At 41.2% G+C, this 15,679-nt stretch overlaps 1 protein-coding gene across 5 annotated transcripts in view; it reads left to right on the top strand.

Annotated features, from left to right (window-relative positions):
• The window catches only part of LOC147016666 (receptor-type tyrosine-protein phosphatase S-like), a 643,261-nt gene that overhangs the window by 572,694 nt on the left and 54,888 nt on the right, over nucleotides 1–15,679 (top strand). For all 5 annotated transcript variants that reach the window (XM_085845560.1, XM_085845558.1, XM_085845559.1 and 2 more), the window contains 2 exons: nucleotides 3,970–4,124; nucleotides 12,336–12,666. In XM_085845560.1, the coding sequence (XP_085701686.1) occupies nucleotides 3,970–4,124; nucleotides 12,336–12,666 (486 nt within the window). The remainder of the gene's footprint in view (nucleotides 1–3,969; nucleotides 4,125–12,335; nucleotides 12,667–15,679) is intronic.

Here is a 15,679-nt window from a genome sequence, read left to right as displayed (position 1 = left end):
TCTGCTTGAGCACCAGCATCCAGAGCAGTCAGGCTTTACACCAAAGAGGTCAACGATTGACCGTATCCTTGCTCTTTGGGTTCTTACCGAACAGAGATGAGAGTTTTGGCAGGGGCTGCTTGCAGCCTGTGTTGATCTCTGTAAAGCGTTCGATTCAGTGAATTGGGATTCCCTCTGGAGGATTCTTGGTCTTCGTGGGATGCCACCAAAACTGATCGATCTGATGTCTGAACTCTACTCTGGTACTAAGAGTGCTGTGAGATGTGGTGGTACAATCTCTGAGTTATTTCCAGTTGTTACTGGAGTTCATCAGGGGTGTGTGATGGGCCCCACACTTTCCTGCACTTGTATGGACTAGATTCTGAGGAGGATGTCAGAGAGATCAAGCTGTGGTGCATCGTTTGATAATGTCACGATCTCTGACCTTGATTTCATAGATGATGCAGTCATCTTTGCGGAGACTCTGAATATATTTATGGGGTCCTTTGAGGTGCTGAATGAGGAGTCGGAGCCACTGGGATTATGGGTTTCCTGGGTCAAAACTAAGATCCAGGCTTTCAATGACATCTTGGACGCTGCTGTCCTGTCTGCACCTGTTTGTGGTGAGGATGTTGATGTCATGGAGAGATTCACTTTCCTTGGTAGTGACATTCATGTCTCTCCTGGCTGTGAGCCAGAGGTCAATAGACATCTGGGTCAGGCCTGGAGTCATGGATTCACTGGATCATGGGGTGTGATGCTGCCGGTACCTGTGCAGGAGAACGAAAATCCAAGTCTTCAGGTCCTTGGTGCTTCCAGTCTTGCTCTACAGATGTGAGACTTGGACTCTGACCAGGAATCTGAGACTGTGACTTAATTCCTTTGGGACCAGGTCTCTTCGGAGAATCCTTGGCTATCACTGGTCGGACTTTGTGTCCAACAAGCGGTTGCTGAGAGAGACTCAAATGATATTTGTTACCTGCATCGTCCGTGAGCACCAGGTGCGGCTGTGTGGACATGTGGCTCATTTTCCTGACGCTGATCCTGCTCACCAGATTATCTCAACAAGGGAGCCTCCTGAGTGGAGGATGCCATTGGGCCAACACACGTGCCTCGTGGTTGCAGCAGGTTGATCGGCATCTCAAAGAGATGGGGATGGGCGAGGCATCTGGCTGAGGGATGATCAGACGGAGGACCCTAGAGTACCAGCGGGAAGTGGACGCAGTGATGCTTCCTGTGCATGCTCCCATACCTGACCTGACTGACCTTCCTCAGCACGCGATTTGTTGAACACCCTCTGTATTCATCCTCTGTTCACCATTTTCTCATCATAATCAGGCCTGACTATTAATTTTCTTGTATCAAAGCTGTATTTCTCGATTCAGTCATAATATCATGCACTGCAAACAAGTCTCAGATCGCTCGACTACTTTTGGAGTTAAATGGCATGTAGAAAGAGATTTTGCATGCAATATTGCTCCAATAATGTAGAGCTAAATCAAAATGCAGCAGAGGGAAGTGTGGGCTCAGGGAGCAGTGAGGGGAATGGAAAAAAAACATGAAAGTCAAAATAGCTATAAGGCCCGGTAATGGAGGATGGGAGGAATCGTTGAAAGATGATAAAATCAATACTTGCCTCGATCACGTCTCCCCCAGTATAATGGAGATTACTAGGTGGGCGCTTCCACCTAACGGACGCTGCTGCACACAGGTGATCGAGAGAGCGGAGAGATCTTGATTTGAGATTAATCAGCAATTGCTCTCCATTGCTTGAGCTATGGCCTCTCATATAGGTTGGAATGACCATAACAAGGCCACAGATGAGTGATGGTTAACTGGTGGTGAGATAATGTTGCCGCGTCGCAAATGTTCCCGAACCAATAGAACCTTCTTCACATCCCGTTTCAACACCCGATGCAGGAAATCAAAAGCAATGTTTGTATCAAAGGAAGCATCTACAAATTGGAAAGCTGTCAGCACATCTTCAGCAAAAAAATAATAAACAACTATTTAATGGAAATGAATATATGGAAAGCAATTGGGAAGCCAGAAACGAGTAGTGGGATCTAAAAAGTAGGAGATATTTGTTGAAGAATTTTAAGGAAAATCGAGTTCCCCTTTGGTTCTTCTTTTTTTTTTTTTACCTTTCTGAACTTGTTACTTTGAGTTTTTCCTTTTTTCAGTATAGTATATTTTTCAGTATAGTATATTTTTCAGTATAGTATATTTTCAGTATAGTATAGTATATTTTTCAGTATAGTATATTTGAGCAACATTTTCAGTATATTTTGTACGTACGCTTGCATTAATGTGTTGGGTTCATTTCATTTAAATGTGATACTGTACTGATTATACTTTTATGAATCAAGTTCTTGACTTTCCCAACTCGCTCCCACTGGCATCCAACACTGACAACCTGGCTTAAGGCTTAACAACTTAGCAACTTGTCACTGGCTGGAACTAGTCCGTCAATACGTCCAAGATCAAAATGATTTTGATAAAGTGCCCAAATAAAGTTAATCCTGCAGCTAACCTTGAAGTGAATTGTTTGTTATTATACTGGGGTGAAACTTTTCACGTTTTACCCACTTTGATCCTTACAGCACCGAAGATTGGATTATCAGCCCCAAAATCTCACCATGGAAATTACCTTGAACCTTTTTTGCTATTCTTGTTAATAGTCTATGCATTGCATGTGTTAATGCTGATGATTTGATGACGATGATGAGGCTTGAGCTTTATATGGGATATAGTTGATTTGCAGATGTGCCACATGTTGGACTCTGACTGTGATTGGCCTGACATAGACAAGTCTAAACTTTGTTTATTCAGGTCTGGTGTAAACCCTTTATTGTGGGCAGGCAAAACCTGTGGCTTCAAATTCGGCTGATGGAAGCAATGCCAAGGATTTTGATTTTATGCTTTGGGAAACTCAACAATTATCATGTCGCTATTTGATGGTTACAGTAAAAGCCTAGCTGGCTCATTAATGATCCTAAGAGAGGACTGACTGTCATTGCCTTGAAGGCAACTTGGGATGGGCACTAAAAATTCTACCTGTAAAAGACAGCACCACCAAAAAACAATCCCCCCTCCCCCCAACTTAATCGGAAAAAATATTTCACATCTGGATTTTCTAACATCCGGGACAAGAGTTCCTCTTTCAATGACTTAGCATGCATTTCTTAAGTAATATTTGTCCAAAATTAAGGCTCAAATGATCTTTTTCAAGGAGATTTACTTTTCAACACATCTTTGTGACTCCACATATTAATTTTTTTAGAATGTGTTGTTTAATTTCAAGGATTTAGCATAACATAGCTTTTACATGAGCCGTGACTTCTGGAAGGCAAAACTTGTGTTGTTTTTTTACGATCTTCAGCTTCACATTCAGGCAGGGAGGGGCTGTTTGCCAATGATGTTCTTCATGTAGTCAAACATTTCAAGAGGCATACTGGTTTCTATCGTGGTAGTTCGTCCTTATTGGATCCAAAATAGAGGCTCATGGAAGAGCAAGATGATAGAAGGTAAAAAGTCGATATCCTGATCGTGAGGCCACAGTTGTTCACGAAGGAAAAGAAGAGAAAATGAGCGTGAGAGAATGAATGCATTAACCTGTAAGTGGGTTGTTTTAGGTAGAGTTAATGGAGGTTGAAAGATTGCAAGTAGGGATGGGGTGAGATGAGGTGGTAGTGCACCGCTTGCTTGAAACCCAAAGATTGTGACAGAACCATCTCCAGGAGGCGGTTCCACGAACATGAGAAAAGATGAACAAAAGAGTTGAGTTGTGCAATAAGCCTTGATTTGGCGAGTGAAGATGGGAGAGGGGCTACTCGATGAACGCATGCATCATGAAGGAACTGCGGAGGTTTGGAGGGCTCGACCAGATCAGGAGAGGAATTGCAGAAGATGCCAATAATGTTGTTCACAGCAAGATTGACACTCTCACCTTCTGTGTAATTCTGTACCAAGGAGAGTGACTGTTCCCAGACGGGCTCCAGCGAAAGGCGTGAGCTGTGGCACTTCCACTTCACTTTATGGCCTGAGCATGGTGTTCCAGAGCATCCAACCGCCTTCTTCGCTTTCCTGCGCCGAGTCCGCAGCACTTGCACTCCAGATGCTGGACCCATGGTGGTTCACTGCAGGTACATATTCAAGCTCAATGTCCAGTGTTGTTTCGACTGATTGCATAGTTGTTTTAAGTTCAATGTTTGTTGATCATGTCAATAAAAACCTGGTGAACCAAGCACGGATGATCAAATAAGGGTGGACCAAGATATACATTGTGTCCCCGTGCTATTATAAAAAAAAACACTGAGAAATAATCTGCGTGATGGCCTGCAACCGTGTACCTGAATGTTTGTGGATAGGTATATGTGTGTACAAGGTGGGTCCAAAAACCCAAAATGTTCACAAAAACAGAATCATGATCCTTGTTTTTTTTTCCCTGAAAAGTTATAACGAGATATCTGCAATCAGAAAGCGATCGCCATGTGTAAACCTTCCCCAGCTTACCATTGGCAATTGCCCGCAACTTACTCTTGGCCTACGATCCAATAATGGCATATTTTGTTCAGACGCCATATGACCTTGACCTTCAACATTTCGGGATAGAGTGTAAATTCAGAAAAAGTGTCCCCCATCCCCAATTTATACATATAACTCAACGGCATGAAAATCGGAGGAAAACTATTTAAGTTGTGATCAAAAAGGCGTTTTTTGTAACTAGGTAACAATCTGAAAAAAGTAGGGCAGTGACATAATCAAATAGGCACACAACTTTAGTGCAAGTACACCATGATGATGAAATTACATATTGGAAGGCCAAGCGGGATTTGAGATTCTGCATTGGCAAAATTGAGCGATGACAAAAACAAGCAAAAAAAACCAAAAAAACTGTTATTTCTTTTTTAACACTGCCATTTCACCTTGACCTTGAGGAGTATGACGTAAATGAAGCTTAAATACATCTTAGTCGAGGCTATCAAGAGAGCGCAATTTTGTTCTGATCAGACAAGCCTTTATCAAATTATGGCAAAAACTGTTAAAATGTCTACAATTGGGTCATGACCTTAGAAATTGTCAGTATCAAAAAAAATTATGTCAATCCCCCGAACTTTTTATTCCCATTTGATGCAAAATTTCATTCTGAAAGTCCCAACCGGATCCGAGATACAGCTCGGACATTGGCAGAAAAAAATGCAGAAAAACCAAAATGGTGGTTCAGTATGCCGAGTGGTCTAAGACCTTGACCTTTAACCTTGAGGGCTATGATGTAAATGAACTCAAGGATATCTAGAGGGGGAACTTTTGTTCCGATCGGACAAACCTTCATCAGGTTTTGATGGAAAATGTTAAAATGTCTATAATTAGGTCATGACCTTAAAATGAGGTCAAATAAAATTATGTCAAGTTTTTATTCCCATTATTGAAGCAAAATTGAATTCTAAAGGTCCACGAACATTGGGAGAAAAGAGAGAAAAACCAAAATGGTAGTTTGGTACTCCCAGGGATGTAAGACCTTGACCTTTAACCCAGAGGGGTATGATGTAAATTAAGTGTAAATATGGCGTGCTCTTGGCTATCTAGGTAGGACAATTTTGTTCTTATTGGACAAACCTCAGTAGTGTTATGGTAAAAAATGTTTAAATGTCTATAATGAGGTCATGACCTTAAAAATTAGATCAAAATCCAAAAATAAATATGTCAACCCCACGTAATTTATATTCAATTATCGTTGCGAAACTTCATTCCAAAAGTCCCAGCCGGCTCCAAGATACAGCTCGGACTTTGATACAGCTTGGAAATTTAGAGTGTAGGGAGTGCAGAAAGAAAAAAAAATTATACATATATATATATATTTCTAAATGCTGGTTTATTACTCCTTGAGGTCTAATAAACTGTGTGGTACCATTAAAATTGGGGGCACTAATTGTTGAAACAAATCCTACAACAGCTATAAGCCTTCATTTATCATATAGGAGTAAGCCTAATTATCCTGATAGGATGGTGCATGGGTAGCACACTTACCTTTCAGCTATCTCGTATGGGTTTGGTTCCTGACCAGACTATAACCTTTCCAATTGTTGTTTACAGGCCGGGCGTTGCATCACAAAGTGTGCCGTCCTTCGGATGGACGTTAAACTGGGTGTCCAGTCTGCTGTCGTTAGTTGGTGGATGTAAAGGTGTCTTTCACAGACAGTAGGGGAGTTATTCCCAGAATCCTGAATAAATTACAAATTCCTGCCTTATCAGCCTCCATTGAATATCAGTCTTGGCCAGTGGGTTCATGAGAGACGTTGAAATGACCCCCACAATAAGGTGGGATTAATTGGGGCTTTTAAAAGTTGTCGAATTAATCAGAAAAAATTACAAACACGAGAGAAGCTACCCGGTGCTGCCCTTGCCCAGAACCTTGCCCAGATTCTGAAGGGCTTCCTTCCCACCCTCGCTGGGGAAGGGGGGGAGTGGGTGGGGGGGGGGTTGTATATCCATGACCTGACCCTGGGTACCCCCAGCACATTGCAATTTTTTTTTGAGATTGGCCTAGTCTTTTTTTTTTTTAATGATTTTTTCAGACCTACACAAACACACATACAAAGAAGTTCCGTGTGTGTGTGTGTGTGTGTGTGTGTGTGTGTGTGTGTGTGTGTGTGTGTGTGTGTGTGTGTGTGTGTGTGTGTGTGTGTGTGTGTGTGTGTGTGTGTGTGGAGAGGGGAGGAGGTGGGGGATTTTGTGGGATGTGGTCATTTAAAACCTTACCCAGATAAAGAAGTACCCACCCCCAAAATTTGGGGCCTCGAGGTGCGACAATTCGGCTGTGAAAGAGTAACGTACAAACAAACAAACAAACACACAAAAAGAAAGAAAGAAAGAAATCTCGTGCAGAGCACGATACTTGCGAAATCCAAATAAGCAATAGCTGCCATGGAAACAGCAATTTGGTGATTTGGAAAATTTGACCAATCAAGTGTTTCACATGATGAAATGTTGTCCATAATAAATGTGGTTGATCCATTTTCTAATTGCCACCTTATGGGTGTTTTACATGTTTTGGATGGCATTGACCTTGACCTTTGACATTAATTGAGATTAGAAAGATTTTGTTTTCTAGCTGTCCTCAGGGTAGACTCTGCCGCCACGAAAAGGCTCAGGTCTATCATACCAGAGAAAGGAGTAACCAGGTACAGATAGTAAAGAGTAACTAGAGACGTCTTGAAGGAGGAAAGTTTCTGTGAAGCAGATTATGTCGAGTTTGTCAGTGGCAACCTGTATGGAAGGATCAGTCAGATTAGAGCGAAGGTCCAGGATATTTGAGGTCCACACAGTTAAGGAAGAGGGAGGGGAGGAGGCTTTGGGTACAGGAGAGGGGAGGGGGAGGGGAAGACTTCAGAGGACAAGGGAAGGTAGGGAGAGCTGTTGACAGTGTATATGAGATTGCAGAATACCTTGGGGATAGGGCAGGATGAGGAGAAGGAGGACAAAAGGCTAGGTGGTGATGGGATGAGGCACAGTGGGAGTAATATGAGGAGTGGCAAAGGGAAGTAGGAGATTGGAGGAGGTGAAGAAATGAGTTAGAAGAGAGAGGGTGGGGAAAGGAGGCAGCTTTTTGCATATGAGGGGGGCAGCTTTGAGAAGGGGGAGAGAGGGGGAGATTTGAAAGGGAAGGGTGAGGGGGAGATTTATGTTTATGAGGGAGGGAGACCATGATAGAACGCATGGCCATGGGGATGTAGCGAGAGGCGGGGAGAGAGGGGAGCATGAGATTGGGTGGTGGTATGGTGAAAATGGGAGTGGACGGGGGGGGGGGACAAACAAGATTCCCTGGGGGTGGGAAGAGGGAAGGGGTGATGAGAGGAAAGAAAGACCATGAGGAGAGATGTTGAGGAGTGTACTGATTGAGAGAGTAAGATATGTGTTAGGTTGGAACGGAGCCCACAAATATTTGAACACCACACAGTTTGGGACACCAGAGGAGGAGCTGTTAGTATAGTGGAGGACAGTGGAGAGGTCCTAAGAGAGGAGGTAGGATGAGGGGCAAGATCAGAGGGGTAAGGAGGAGGTATAACAGGGGAGGAGTTAGAAGGAGGTAGATTTGAGGAGGGGGGGAGTGAATTGGTGCTGAAGATGGACAGAGAAAGATTGATGGAATATGAACATGCATTGAAAACTGGCGTTCTTGAGATCTCCAACTCAGAGATACGTTGAAATACATTATTGGAGGAGTGCAACAATGGTGAGTCAAGAGAATGGAAAAAGGAAGAGCTGTAAGAGTTGGAATTTTTAGAGATGGAACGTATGAGAGATCGAATTGAAAACAGCTCTTTGAAGAGGGTGAAGAGCAGTGACTTATGATGGAATAGAGAAATCCACACGGGAGAAAGAGGAAGTTGAAACATTTCAAAACACCGTTTTTTGGGGGGGGGTGGGGGGTGGTTTAAGGTTAGAAAAGAGATGAGTGGAGTAAAGAAAAAAGGTTTAGAAAAAGATTGTGAAGGTTTATGGTGAATACCTTCACAATCAAAGTGGGAATGGAAAGGTGGATCGGCGAGGAGGAGGAGGAGGAGGAGGAGGAGGAGGGGGACGATGAGGAGGAGGGGGAGGAAGAGGAAGTCACATGGTCAGGAGGTGTAAGGTAAAAATGGAAAGATTAGTATTATATTATCATTAGTAGTAGTAGTATCTTTTAAGACATTACACAGAGGGTATAATTGCGAGCAATTGAAAGAGTGGTAAAGTGATTGTGGTGAAAATAAAATTCTGGAGGTTCCGTAATAAGGAGAAAAAAAAAACAATAAACATGATCATGCACACAAACTCGGAAAAACTTAGGCCTCAAAGAACCTGATATGAAAAGACCCAAAAATAGTCACAAATTAGCACATGTTTTCAAGCAAAACCGAACTGGAGCACACAGTAAACTTGGAGACAAGAAAATAACAGTAAAAAACATGACAAAAATTACTGGGAAAAGTTCCTTTTTGAGAAAGTCGGCAAAGACCGTGAAGACACCATCGAAGCTGAAAATTCAGAACTGGAAGTCCAAACCAGTAGTTTAAATGGTCTTCAGGGGTCTTAAAGGGTTATTTGGGTCTTTAATAGTCTTAGGGGTCTTTAAGAGTCTTCAGGGTTAAAAGGGTCTTTGGGGTCTTAAAGGATCTTCAGGGTCTTGGGGGGGGTCTAAAAGGTCTTAGGGGTTGAAAGGCTCTTTGGGTTTTTAATGTTTTTGGGGGTCTTCATGGTCTAAAGGGTATTTAGGTTCCAAAGGCTCTTCAGGTTCCAAAGGATTTTATGGGTCAAAAGAGTCTTAAAATTCTTAGGGTCTTTGGGGCCTTAATGATGTTAAGGATTTAAGGGTATAAATGGTCTTAAAAGGTCCAAAGGGTATAAAAGGTCAAAGTGGTCTAAAAGGTGAAAAGGGCTCGAAAGGTCAACATGTCTAAAGGGTATGTTCCAATATTCCGTAATTAATAGATGAAGTCGAGGTCCAAAAATAAGTAATTCAAAGATGTACTCACAGGGGTCGACAAAGACTACTTTTACAAGGGTTCACCATCCACCCGTGTTTTTCAGTTTTGTATACCGTATATACAGATATCAAGTGAATTGGTTGAAAATTGACGATTTATGTGACCTTGACTTGTCACCTTTCGACCTTTTGACCTCAATAACAATGGGATTCAGGCTTGTCACTACCTCTACCGGGTGGTGAAGTTTCATGAAGATCGCAGTCAAAATATGACCTGTAGGCAATTGAAATTTTGACCTCAAAAATAATTGGTGGTTGAATTCAGTCACCTGAAATGCAAACCCTCTTCAAATTTCAAACCAATCGGATGAAAGTTGAGGATTTTAGAAATAGCCCGAAATTGTTGACCTTTGGCCTATGTTGACCTTTTCACCTTTTGACCTCAAAATTTATAGACTTCTCACTTATGATGAACTCTACCATTTGGTGAAGTTTCGTGAAGATCAGTTTGAAATTGTGACCTGTAGGCAATTGACATACAGACAAATAAACAGACAGACAGACAGACAGACAGACAGACTGAATAACACATGCAACCAACCAATATACTTGAAAAATCTTTGACTTTCGGAAATAATAAACAGACAGAACAAGAGTGAGAATTATTTTGCAATACATGTCCCCTACCAATGTGATATTTTCGAAGTCCAAAAAGGGCATAACTCTCTGAAAAATTGACCAACGTCCTGAAGCATGAACTTGTCTGTTACTTATCATAATAAAGCCACGTACCAAGTTTCAATTCAAAATGTTATAGTGTATGGGGAAAAAAGTCTGAAAAAGCACAGGTGGGATGAATGGACAGATGGACAGATGGAGAGTAAACCTACAGTCCCCTCCACTGAAACCGAAAGGAGACTAATAACACACACGACCAACCAATATACTTGCGAATCTTTGATTTCGCAAGTCATACACATACAAACACTTGAAAATCGTTATAAAAATTTAATTTGCTGTTCATTGTCTCACTAGACCAATGCAGGAATTGACATCGATGCATGAAGTACATTGTAATGGGTTTTATGATAAGTGCTACAACACTTCAATTACTATTTATTGTAATTAAGCCTCCCCCTCTGGGATTCGGGGGAGGCTTATACCTGCTGTGGGGTTTGTTTCTACAATTAGTGCCCCCAATTTTTAATAGTACCTCAGTGTTTCGTAATTTACACTCTATCCCAAATGTTGAAGGTCAAAGTCAAATGGTGGTCCGAAAAAATATGGCCATCAATGAATCGCAGTTGCTGGGGGTGGCTTACCCTTGGCGATCACTTTGTGATCGCAGATATCTAGTTTTATGTAATACTAGTGAGGTGCCTGTGCTATGCACAGGAGGGGGCTGGACAGTGTGACCAGTCCTCATTTTCATAAATGTCAAGGTGAGCCAATGAAAAAAGCCAAGAATTCACAAGGTTTCGGAAAAGCGATGATAATTGAAAACCTATACGCCAAGAAAACCTATGGAAAACCAAGACGCCAAGGTGAACAACGAATAGCCAAGATCTTGTGAAAAAAGCCAAGGAGTGGTCACACTGGGGCTGGACAGCCAGTTCGTGGATGACTTGGGAAAAAAAACTTACTGCAGCCTGACCCCAACAGAAGTAAGGTGGGTAATATGTCTATGACATCACAATAGCGAAACTGCAAATACCGAATTGGTGAATGTCACAGGCGGAAACACTCACATCATTTCCTGATTCTGCTTTTAACTCAATCTCTCTATACTTTCATTACAAACTGCATCAATCCAATCACAAATTAATATGATACCATTAATACAACAAAATACAAACACCCGCGAGGTAAACGGACATCGACGCCCAATACAGATGAATCTGTGGGCGAGAAAGGGGGGACACAAAACACTTCGTATGGATAAAAAATTAAAATCTTCATTGCATTTGTAAATTTATGAAACCTCCCACCCACCAAAGAATAGATAAAAGCAGGGTCGTTCGGGTGGAAACTCAAAATCGCAATTGCATCAAGATATTATCAAACCAGTAAATGTTTCCGCCAAACCTGTGATTGTGTTTACTTCCGGATCAGGAGCAGTTTCATTCGGATCAAAAGGCAAAATTATAATTGTACTGAAGTATTTATGAAAGCTCCCACCCACCTTCAGACATCATCTGGGACCCCAAAATGTTCCACAGAAGGTTTGGCAGGGGTAAGCACCAAAATGGATGAGTAGTTCGGGGACGGACAGACGGACACTCCTGCTTTATAATAGAGACTCGTGGGGCACCCATGAGAAACCCACGGGCAAAGAAATCAGAAGGTGAATTAGAGTTAAGGTAACATAGAGTCAGAAGGAAATCTGAATGTACTTTATATTGCAGGCCTTAATTTCACTAAAAATGTATTTTTGTCTAAAAACTTTAATTTTCTTCCTGTTTTTTTGCAACCAAAACTTACACAATCCTATCGACTACAAAAATGAATTCAGATATCAAATTAGAGTTTGGATAAAGTTGTGAGAGTGTAAGAAAGTGCAGGCTCACAAAAGAGGCTTTACCGAGCAGACAAAATAGTGGTGATGTAATTTTGAAGCCCCTCCCTGAATGGGGGGAAACACTTCCCTGAACTGGGAAGCCCCACCCCATACAGACAGACATCAACTGGTGCAGAATATATATATACATATATATATAATCCTGATCAATCATTGTTACTATTACATTTTTTTACTTTTGTGTCTAAGCTGTTGCAGAAAAGTAATTTTGTTTTTTTTTACTTAAAAAAAAAACCTATCATCCCAGCCACCTTAATCTTCAGGACTGTTGCAAAATTGTAACTACACTCCCTTTTGCGTTCCCTTCAGTGCTGGAGTCGGCCGTACTTGCTGTCTTATTGCTGTGGATGCTGCCCTGGAACGGCTTTCCCGGGAGGGCACAGTGGATATTTATGGCCACGTGACGTGCCTGCGTGCCCAGCGCAATTACAGCGTGCAAACGGAGGAGCAGTACGCTTTCGTTTACGCGACTGTAACTGAGGCGTGGGCTGCTGGCCGGACAGAAGTGGCTGCGAGTGCCCTCTGTACACGACTCCAGAGACTCACAGCACCTGTCAGGGAAACTGAGTCCGTAACTGCTGTCGAATCGGAGACTGGGACTGCATTGGCAGGCTCTACAGGGCTTCAGGCAGAGTTTAAGGTAAGAAGAATGTTGAGACATGTTGGTATTGAGATGCATTGGGAGTTTATAAAGTGGAAAGGAAGTGTTGAGGTCCAGGGTAAAGCTTTTCAACAAAAAGGACAAATTAAAAACAATAAACAAACACTCATTTCCTGATTCCCTGCTGCAGGCTCTTTGTGCTTCATTGGTCTGCTGAATCAAAGTGCTGATTGGAAAGCATCCTAATGAGGCATAACGCTATGTTTTAAAAACAAATCGATAATGACACAACTGGGTTGGCCTGTTTAGCATTCCCATCTCAGCATTCTCAAGAAAAATAAAAAAACGACCAAAATCAAAAGATGAATTATGGGAAACATGACAGAATGTATCGAACAACCTCCCAATGGAATTTCTCCAGGAATTGTAAAAAACAAAAAAACATTCCAAAACAGATATCTGCTGTTTCCATGAAAAAAGTGGTCACACCAAATCTTGAAATTTCTTGCACTGATATAATAAAATGCAATTAATTTTGTTTCTTCTGAAAAACATGATCATTATAAACACCTGTTATTTATTAAAATATGCCAATATGACAACAAAATGCTTATATTCAAGGTGGCCCAATACTTTTGCACAATACTGTACACAGTATATATATATTTATTTACATATGTATATATATATATATATATATATATATATATATATATATATATATATATATATATATATATATATATATATATATATATATATATATATATATATATATATATATATATTTATTTACATATGTAGAAAGTTATGAAAATGACAAGTGGAAATGAGGGGTCAATTATTAATTAGTTATCTGATGATGAATGGTATTGTAAGTGTTTTGCAACCCCAGTGAGCAATGGCCAGGACATGATGTTCGAATTTGAAGCTCCTTGTCTCCATAGCCCCCGTGTCAGTCTCTTTTTAACCTCCGCCATCTTCAAAGATGGATGGAGGTTACTGTTTTCACCCCTTTCTGTTTGTTTGTTTGTTTGTTTGTTTGTTTGTGAACAGTATTACGGAAAAACTCCTCGACGGATTTCGACGAAACTTGTTGGGGGGGTTAGGTATGGTCCAAGGATCATGCCATTAAATTTTGGACTTGGTCCCCCCCCCAAAAAAAATTGTTCGAGAATTTTTTTTGTTGCATTTCTACATGTTTTAAGTGATTTCCAACCCCCCCAAAATAAGTTACCCCCCCCAAAAAAAGATTTTTTTTTTGCATTTCTACATGTTTTAAATGATTTCCAACCCCCCCAAAAAAACGTTAGAGAAAAAATTTTTTTTTGCATTTCTACATGTTTTAAGTGATTTCCAACCCCCCAAAAAACAATTGTTACCCCCCACCCAAAAAAAAATTAAGAGAAAATTTTTTTTTTTGCATTTCCACATGTTTTAAGTGATTTCCAACCTCCCCCACCCCTAAAAAAGAATTTTTTTGCATTTCTACATGTTTTAAGTGATTTCCAACCCCCCCCCCAAAAAAATTGTTACCCCCACCCAAAAAAATTAAGAGAAAATTTTTTTTTTGCATTTCCACATGTTTTAAGTGATTTCCAACCTCCCCCACCCCTAAAAAAAGAATTTTTTTTGCATTTCTACATGTTTTAAGTGATTTCCAACCCCTCCAAAACAATTGTTACCCCCCAAAATTTTTTTGCATTTCTACATATTTTAAGTGATTTCCAACCTCCCCCGCCCCAAAAAAGAATTTTTTTTGCATTTCTACATGTTTTAAGTGATTTCCAACCCCTCCAAAACAATTATTACCCCCCTAAAAAAAATTGTTAGAGAAAAATTTTTTTTTTGCATTTCTACATATTTTAAGTGATTTCCAACCTCCCCCCCACAAAAAAAAAATTGTTAGAGAAAAAAAATTTTTTGCAACTTTTTTTTCAGCAAAATTTCGATTTCTATTTTTTGCATTTCTACATGTTTTAAGTGATTTCCAACCCCCCCCCCCCGCAAAAAAAATGTTGGAGAAAAGAACTATAACTCTGTCAGCACTGTTGACATCATATTTAATGAATAAGATATAAGGTTCACTTGAATGACCCAGCAGTATTGGCGGCGGAGGTTTTGCACTCACCCGAGTGCTCCCCCTCGAGTTCCCTCTGTTCCTCTCTGCGATTAGCATTCTTAATCGTTCTCCATTGTCATTTCTCACCTCCACACGTTCTGCATGAACATGGCGTGTCCACATATGTGAACTGCACATGTTCCGCCAACATGGCAGCAACACGTGAGCAACTTTGTCATGACGGGTGCATATGTGCACCCTCACAAAGTGGGGGGAATCCTTCTACCAGGAAGCCAGCATGCCATGGCTATAAAATTCAACCATGCTCAGACACCAGTGGTCATCAACAGGGGAGTAGGCAAGAGAGTGGTTGTCAAAAGTAGGGAATTGAAATAGTATTAGTGATCTTGAGTAGAGTTGGTCGAGTTGTAGTAGCCATCAGGAGGGACCTGAGAAGAGTAGTTCAGAGCACACAGCCGCACTGAAGAGTGAGGAGCATTGGTCAGCACACACAACTACATTCAAGACTGAGGAGAGTCGAGAGGAAAGAGTCAGTGCCTGGAGCTCCCGAAGGAGAGACAGCAACGGAGGGCTCCGCACGAGTGCAGAGCTTGATCCACATGCCAACGTTGCCCCTCCTGATGTCCCAACAAATGGAAAGACCACTAAAACCTCTACCCCACCCTTTCTGTCTATTCTTTGATTGTCTTTTGTCCTTGGATGAGTCTGCCTGTGATAGGTTTAGCTTAAGGTTTAGGCAAGGAGACAACTACCATCTATTTAAGGTTGCCGGCAGGTTTCTATTTCAAATTTATACATTGTTTTCTTGATGTATCCCCATCCCCATAATTTATTAAAGCTGTTTTTCTTAAAGCATATTCGCTGTCTATTTTGAGCCACTGGATTGCCCTCCAGTGTAACTAAATTCCCCTGAAAACAGTACATGCATGCTGAAACCAGCATTCAGCCAATTTAATGAATCCGAACCCC

This window comes from Eptatretus burgeri, chromosome 11 (genome assembly GCF_056783735.1).
Source record: "Eptatretus burgeri isolate ZD-2024b chromosome 11, Ebu_testis_v1, whole genome shotgun sequence".
Taxonomy (NCBI): domain Eukaryota; kingdom Metazoa; phylum Chordata; class Myxini; order Myxiniformes; family Myxinidae; genus Eptatretus; species Eptatretus burgeri.
This window is presented reverse-complemented; position numbering and strand designations above follow the sequence as displayed.